Source organism: Physella acuta, unplaced genomic scaffold (assembly GCF_028476545.2).
Source record: "Physella acuta isolate Inbredline_101_S28 unplaced genomic scaffold, ASM2847654v3 ptg000212l, whole genome shotgun sequence".
In the NCBI taxonomy this organism is placed as follows: domain Eukaryota; kingdom Metazoa; phylum Mollusca; class Gastropoda; family Physidae; genus Physella; species Physella acuta.
This window is the reverse complement of record NW_026731731.1, coordinates 19338-27998: the sequence shown is the minus strand read 5'-3', so window position 1 is coordinate 27998 and position 8661 is coordinate 19338. Positions and strand designations below refer to the sequence as shown.

The 8661-nt window shown below is 39.8% G+C and overlaps 1 protein-coding gene across 8 annotated transcripts; it reads right to left on the bottom strand.

The window, feature by feature from the left end:
* Nucleotides 1–228: 228 nt before the first annotated feature.
* LOC131937528 (uncharacterized) lies at nt 229–8396 on the bottom strand. Of its 8 annotated transcripts, none has more exons than XM_059295023.1 (6): nt 8307–8396; nt 7934–8112; nt 5982–6350; nt 4293–4346; nt 1373–1593; nt 229–646 (listed from the first exon to the last, which is right to left on the bottom strand). In XM_059295023.1, exons 3-6 carry the CDS (start codon nt 6339–6341, stop codon nt 277–279), a joined length of 1005 nt encoding a protein of 334 aa, XP_059151006.1. In that variant the 5' UTR covers nt 6342–6350; nt 7934–8112; nt 8307–8396; the 3' UTR covers nt 229–276. The 8 variants fall into 8 exon arrangements, with proteins under 8 accessions (XP_059151006.1, XP_059151008.1, XP_059151005.1 ...); XM_059295025.1 differs by having other exon boundaries at nt 6315–6350; nt 8307–8394; XM_059295022.1 differs by lacking the exon at nt 8307–8396 and having other exon boundaries at nt 7873–7951.
* Between the last annotated feature and the right edge of the window lie 265 nt (nt 8397–8661).

Below are 8661 nucleotides of genomic sequence, written 5' to 3'. Positions count from 1 at the left end.
GTGGATTTTTAAAATTTATTCTTGTTTGTTCTTTTGCTTCCTCTAGGAACAATTCTACTGCTGCGAAGAACGAAAATTATTACATACAGCCACAATAAATAAACAGTGTATTAAAACGTATATTGCACGCTTAAAATAGAAATTCCCTACAACAATAAGCTAACAATAATATAATTGCCTCATCATTTATCAATTTTTTTTCCAATAGTATCACGAGGTTTTATTTTCTTAGATTTACTATTTCAAAACAAAATTCTTGAGTTAATAAAAAGGTTTTTAAAAAGAAGTTTTCTTTAAGAAATACACGTTATCTGATGTTGTAACGGGGATGATCTGATTGACTGACTCGGACATGACGTAACCATGGCCGACCATGAATCTCGTGATGCTGGACATTTCTTCTGACGTCTTGAGGTACCACTCCATCTGTACGACCTTGACATTGACCTTTGAGAAGAAGTGGTCAGCACACTTAAGGGCCTCGTGTTCCGTGTTCTCAATGTCCAGCTTCATGTACACGGTCGTGTTGGACACGAGAGGAATGAGGTCATCCAGGCAGATTGTGTTGACCAGTACCACGCCTCGTGTGTTGTCCAGTGCTTCAAACACATTGGATGTGTTCAGTCTGCTGCCACCCATGTTCTTCCTGGAAGGTAGGAGATCAAATCAATTAGCCCTGGGACTATAGTGTAGCTGGGTGCCTAAAGTAAACCTTATGGTAATAAAACAAAGTCGTCTTACGCCTTATCTATCTATCTATATATATAATTCTCTTCTTCGAGCCGTTAGAAAACAAGCTGCAAACGCCTCCTTGCAGTCCCCTCTCTTTCTCTCTATCACTATCACTACCACCCCACCACCCCCACCCCACCCCCACATTGTCTGGTGAGCTGTGGTCACGCTAAATGTTTACAAACCTAAATGTTTACAAATCGTAGAGCCGTAGAGCCGGGTTTCTATTAGGGGCAGATAATTTAGTTCGATTTTAAACTTACAGGAGGTAACTAAGAAATAACTAAGAGGAGGCTACTTTCACGGGGGGGGGGGGTGGTAGGGTCGGGGTTAGGGGAAAGGGGGGGGGGTAGTGTTTTAAAGCAAATATTTTCAGTGGCAGCGTTGGTACTGTCGAATTAACAAATTATGAATTACTGAAAAGTAGAAAAACAACAACTAAATAGCGGCGTATGATACGCAGCGGGTCGGCTCGTTGTAAATATTATGGCTATAAACCAAAGTCGACTTACGCCATAAAGTTCACCGTATTGCAATAAACCAAAGTTGACTTACGCCATAAAGTTGACCTTATGGCAATAACCAAAGATGACTTACGCCATAAAGTTGACCTTATGGCAATAAACCAAAGTTGACTTACTTCATAAAGTTGACCTGTAGAGTACGATGGTCACTGTATAAGGCGTTGTTTACTATAGTGACCAGCTGACTGAGTCCACTCAGCATCAGGGACGTCTGCAGCATGTGGACATTTTCTAGAACCATCTCAACGGCCAGGACACGATGACCTAGGGCTGCTGCCCAGAGCGTAAACTCGCCAAGGTTAGCGCCAAGGTCAACTAGCATGAGCTCAGGGCCATTCTAAAAATAGAAATCAGGCAAGATAAGTGTTTACACGAGTTGTTGTCCTTTTTATTGGACTGGAGCAACATTCCTAAAAATTTCGATCATCTACATTAAAAAAATTAATAAATTATTTATTAATCCTCACACATTACGGATAATTGTGACATACTTTTTGATATAGAAGAAAAGACAAGCGCATTTGAAGAAAGCTATTTCATTTATTTTACAAATAATTCCACTATCTTTAATTAAAACAACCAGATTTACCTCCCACACACTACCACCTTCTCTGACACACCTTCAATACACATATTCACACCTACCCCACACAACCAACACACTACCTACACACTACCACCTTCTCTGACACACCTATAGTACACACATTCACACCTATCCCACACAACCTACACACTACCACCTTCTCTGACACACCTATAGTACACACATTCACACCTATCCCACACAACTTACACACTACCACCTTCTCTGACACACCTTCAGTACACACGTTCACACCTATCCCACACAACCTACACACTACCTACACACTACCACCTTCTCTGACACACCTTCAGTACACACATTCACACCTATCCCACACAACCCACACACTACCTACACACTACCACCTTCTCTGACACACCTTCAGTACACACATTCACACCTATCCCACACAACCCACACACTACCTACACACTACCACCTTCTCTGACACACCTATAGTACACACATTCACACCTATCCCACACAACCCACACACTACCTACACACTACCACCTTCTCTGACACACCTTCAGTACACACATTCACACCTATCCCACACAACCTACACACTACCTACACACTACCACCTTCTCTGAAACATAATTAGTACACACATTCACACCTATTCCACACAACCTACACACTACCACCTTCTCTGACACACCTTAAGTACACACATTCACACCTATCCCACACAACCTACACACTACCACCTTCTCTGACACACCTTTAGTACACACATTCACACCTATCCCACACAACCTACACACTACCACCTTCTCTGGCACACCTTCAGTACACACATTCACACCTATCCCACACAACCTACACACTACCACCTTCTCTGACACACCTTTAGTACACACATTCACACCTATCCCACACAACCCACACACTACCTACACACTACCACCTTCTCTGACACACCTATAGTACACACATTCACACCTATCCCACACAACCCACACACTACCTACACACTACCACCTTCTCTGACACACCTTCAGTACACACATTCACACCTATCCCACACAACCTACACACTACCTACACACTACCACCTTCTCTGAAACATAATTAGTACACACATTCACACCTATTCCACACAACCTACACACTACCACCTTCTCTGACACACCTTAAGTACACACATTCACACCTATCCCACACAACCTACACACTACCACCTTCTCTGACACACCTTTAGTACACACATTCACACCTATCCCACACAACCTACACACTACCACCTTCTCTGGCACACCTTCAGTACACACATTCACACCTATCCCACACAACCTACACACTACCACCTTCTCTGACACACCTTTAGTACACACATTCACACCTATCCCACACAACCTACACACTACCACCTTCTCTGACACACCTTCAGTACACACATTCACACCTATCCCACACAACCTACACACTACCACCTTCTTTGACACACCTTCAGTACACACATTCACACCTATCCCACACAACCCACACACTACCAACACACTACCACCTTCTCTGACACACCTATAGTACACACATTCACACCTATCCCACACAACCCACACACTACCTACACACTACCACCTTCTCTGACACACCTATAGTACACACATTCACACCTATCCCACACAACTTACACACTACCTACACACTACCACCTTCTCTGACACACCTTCAGTACACACATTCACACCTATCCCACACAACCCACACACAATCTACACACTACCACCTTCTCTGACACACCTTCAGTACACACATTCACACCTATCCTACACAACCTACACACTACCACCTTCTCTGACACACCTATAGTACACACATTCACACCTATCCCACACAACTTACACACTACCACCTTCTCTGACACACCTTCAGTACACACATTCACACCTATCCCACACAACCCACACACTACCTACACACTACCACCTTCTCTGACACACCTTTAGTACACACATTCACACCTCTCCCACACAACCTACACACTACCACCTTCTCTGACACACCTTTAGTACACACATTCACACCTCTCCCACACAACCCACACACTACCACTCCCACATCTGCCTCTCCAATCAACCACAACTTTTTCATTTATATGCAAATTTGTAAAGGGCAACGCAAGATCCCATGACAAGATTTGTATGTGATTGTATATCTCTGTATGAGCGAATCTTCCACGTCACAAAACACAAACTACGCTCTGTTGCCCGTTGGCTAACTACCCTGGAGCTAAGCATTGGTTACATTTAGAGCTAGGGGCTGTTGGTCACACATCAATGACAACATTTTATAAATACAATCCAATGTTTGACAAATTTCTTGTTATAAAACAAACATCTAATTAATTTTAGCCTTAATTAGATGCTGGAACTTAAGATTTGCATACGTTTTGTTCTGTTTCGGATAAGGGTTTGGACAAGTTCAGCTCTAACAAGTACCTTCAAGGCTTGATCCATCGACAGTACTAGCATTTCTTCCCAAAGTTCATTCTTCTGTGAATGGGATAATACACAAATGCAATGCACAATGTTTTACACACACACACACACACACACACATATATATATATATATATATATATATATATATATATATATATATATATATATATATATATATATATATATATGTATATATATATAAATATATAATTATATATAATTATATATAATTATATATAATTATATATGTGTATATATATATATATATATATATATATATATATACATATATATATATATATCCCAAACCTAAGTCATGTTCTGGTGTAACAACATAACGTGTGTTCAAGTTGAAAAGAAAATTGTATCGCACACTGAAGTTTATTGTGACATTTTATGAGCAGGGCTAAAGCTGTTATTAACCCTAGCGTGACGCCTGTGGGATCCATACCGCAGCCGGCCCATGAATTGATACCATTGGAGTAAACTGTTTTGATTCGCTCAAGGTCATTTGACCGTACGTAATCAACGAAGCGTGGAGGGAGAGTTCAGGGTACTGTGTAGGTTGTTTGGGAATCAGTGTAAAGGGGTTCTCCTTTCAAATGGTCACACTACTGTTTAGGCTGTTTGAAATGAGTGCAGAGTTTCTTCCAGGCATCTCTTCGGGGGGGCGAAGCCCCCCCGAAAAATTTTTACCGCCCCCCCGAACGAAATGAAATTTATATAATTTATATAGAAAATATATACTTTTAACAGTGTCCGCCCCCCCGAAGAAAGTTTACCGCCCCCCCGAAGATTTCAAGTGCCCCCCCGGAGAAAAAAGTCTGGAAGAAACACTGAATGAGTGTAAAGGGGTTCTCCTTTCAAATGGTCACACTACTGTGTAGGCTGTTTGAAATGAGTGTAAAGGGGTTCTCCTTTCAAATGGTCACACTACTGTGTAGGCTGTTTGAAATGAGTGTAAAGGGGTTCTCCTTTCAAATGGTCACACTACTGTGTTGGCTGTTTGAAATGAGTGTAAAGGGGTTCTCCTTTCAAATGGTCACACTACTGTGTAGGCTGTTTGAAATGAGTGTAAAGGGGTTCTCCTTACAAAAATTCACATTAATTAAAGATCCGCGTAGGTGGCGGTATTCACACTACAGTTAGGCTACCACGGGTCCCAAGTACTAGAGGTGTGTTATTTAATGGATACAATGGTCGCTTTGAAAAAAATTTTAACGACAAAATTATTGCCTAATTTATTGTAATACCTTTTTGAAATATGAATTTATTTTATAACAACACTCAAAATATTGATCTTATATATACCAGTATTCAAATGTTGAACATGTTTACAAGCGTATTAAGCATGAATGTGACAATTAAGTATGTGTTGTAGAATAGTGCTACAGCTGATTCAACTGCACCTCTTATAGGGCTACAACTCGTAAAACTTTAGACTATGTATGGGAGACACAGTATGATTTCTAATAGTAAATCTTCTAAGTATGGGACATATAATATGATTTCTAGTAGTAAATCTTCTGACTAAGTATGGGACATATAGTATAATTTCTAATAGTTTTACAAGGATAAAGATAAATTTGCTAGAGGAGTTACAATAGAAAACATTTTTTTTAAATACCAATAAAAAATAATATTATGAATTATTTCTTTTGAAAGAATAAAATAAATAAATCTTACTTTCAGCTTCCCCGATACCCAAGTATCGTTGGATTCTTTGTAAATACAAATTTTGACGTCTGCCTTTGGTGACTTTGGCAGGGGCACACAATCCTCTTTAGGTAAAACAAAATCATGGGGAGGTAATGACGGTACGATGTTGACGTCTTTGTGCAGAAACAAAGACGTATGATGTTGGTTTCTTAACGGTGCCGCAGTTTGCCGTGTTTTGACGTGTGAGTGCACGAGCCACCCGTCTGGAACTTGGGACTCTGATGTGGGTGTGTGGTGCACGACCCCCCGGGTGAAGGCGATGTAGAGAAGAATAAAACACACAGCTGACACCAGCAGGACTTTCAGATTGCCTCGACGTCCCTTCATCCTTGGGAGCTGGAACATGAACAGTGGCAGACACATGAACACAATGGCTGAAGGGTTGGTTTGATGGTATTGTGTACAAGATGAACAATGACAGACACATGAACACATTGGTTGAAGGGTTGTTGTGATGGTACTGGGTACAACAAGAACAATGACAGACAGGCGAACACATTGGTTGAAGGGATGGTGTGATGGTATTGTGTACAAGATGAACAATGACAGACACATGAACACATTGGTTGAAGGGTTGTTGTGATGGTACTGGGTACAACAAGAACAATGACAGACAGGCGAACACATTGGTTGAAGGGATGGTGTGATGGTATTGTGTACAAGATGAACAATGACAGACGCATGTACACATTGGTTGAAGGGTTGGTGTGATGGTATTGTGTACAAGATGAACAATGACAGACGCATGTACACATTGGTGAAGGGTTGGTGTGATGGTATTGTGTACAAGATGAACAATGACAGACGCATGTACACATTGGTTGAAGGGTTGGTGTGATGGTACTGGGTACAACATGAACAATGACAGACACATGAACACATTGGTTGAAGGGTTGGTGTGATGGTATTGTGTACAAGATGAACAATGACAGACACTTGTACACATTGGTTGAAGGGTTGGTGTGATGGTATTGTGTACAAGATGAACAGTGACAGACACTTGTACACATTGGTTGAAGGGTTGGTGTGATGGTATTGTGTACAAGATGAACAGTGACAGACACATTTGTTAAGAGGTTGGTGTGATGGTACTGTGTACAACATGAACAATGACAGACACATCAACAAACACATCAACAAACACATCAGCAAACACATCAATACCGTAAAAAATATCCTGAACCAAACGATTTAAGACAAAATATCTCAGAGAAAAAGTACAAAAGTCAAAACATTTCAGAGAGAAAGCACACAAGTCAAAATATCTCAGAGAAAATATCTCAAAACTGAATATACTGAAGACAAAGTATGTAAATGCTACATCTCAAATACAAGTTAACTCATGACATACAGACCTATGTAAATAGATACAGCACCTAGTAAAGACAGAAAATAATGTCAAGCTTGACATAAGCTTAACTCAACGCGACATTCTATAAAGCTCAACACGACATTTGACCAAAGAATACGTAATTGTGTTGAATCGTTCTTGAGTTAATGACAATTTACTGCTTCTAGTGTTGCCCATTGTATGAACGTTGGCCTGATTCAAAGTTCCCTACCTTTCATTGAATAGTTGTCCAGCTACATATAAATAATTTTAACTTTTATTGAACACTCGATTCACTTGCAAGAAACAAAGCTGTCGCAACTTCCCTTAAAATCTATCGTCTGGAAATTTACCAGTAATTTTAAATTACCACATTATTAAGTGATCACTGTAGATCAATATCGAATTCTAACAAGAATGTACGTTAGAATAAAAAATAAAACAACGAATCTACTATGTAAGTATAGTTGGTATCTCTAACCTAAGATAAGCCTCACGTTATAGCTAGTAGCAATAACCTTAACGAACCTCCAACTAAAGCTAGTAGCAATATCCTCAACGAACCTCCAGCTAAAGCTAGTAACTCTACCTTTCGCTTTGGCCGTGGATCTCACGCACATTCAACACGTCTAGAAAACATTCTTCACACATCGTTGATTTTTGCGCCAGGGCATTTTCTTGTAATGCCATGGGCGTAGCTACACTACTGTAGCCAGACATACAGTCTAGCTAAAAGATATATATCTGTACATCTATGATACACTCCAGCTAAAAGATAAGTATATATATATATATATATATATATATATATATATATATATATATATATATATATATATATATATATATATATATATATATATATATATATATATATATATACGTATGTTAATCCAGCTAAAAGATAAGTATATGCACATCTATGTAAAATAAGTTTGAGTTCTATTGTCTAGCTGAAATACACGTATCTATCCAGTTATTGAACACAAGAAGATCCAATCCCACAGCTCTGATGAATGACTCTACACCTATGGTACATTAGAGTCACACAGCCCTAATGAATGACTCTACAGCTATGGTACATTAGAGTCACACAGCCCTAATGAATGACTCTACAGCTATGGTACATTAGAGTCACACAGCCCTAATGAATGACTCTACAGCTATGGTACATTAGAGTCACACAGCCCTAATGAATGACTCTACAGCTATGGTACATTAGAGCCACACAGCCCTAATGAATGACTCTACAGCTATGGTACATTAGAGTCACACAGCCCTAATGGATGACTCTACAGCTATCAAACATAAAAATCT

Bases quoted from the DNA above. Each gene is read 5' to 3' on its own strand.
- LOC131937528 (XM_059295023.1), bottom strand. From the start codon at position 6,341: ATGAAGGGACGTCGAGGCAATCTGAAAGTCCTGCTGGTGTCAGCTGTG. The intron at 4,347-5,981 runs GTAAGATTTATT...TCCCATTCACAG, and splicing joins GGGTATCGGGGAAGCTGAAA to AAGAATGAACTTTGGGAAGA. The intron at 647-1,372 runs GTAAGTCAACTT...CCTACCTTCCAG, and splicing joins CTACAGGTCAACTTTATGAA to GAAGAACATGGGTGGCAGCA.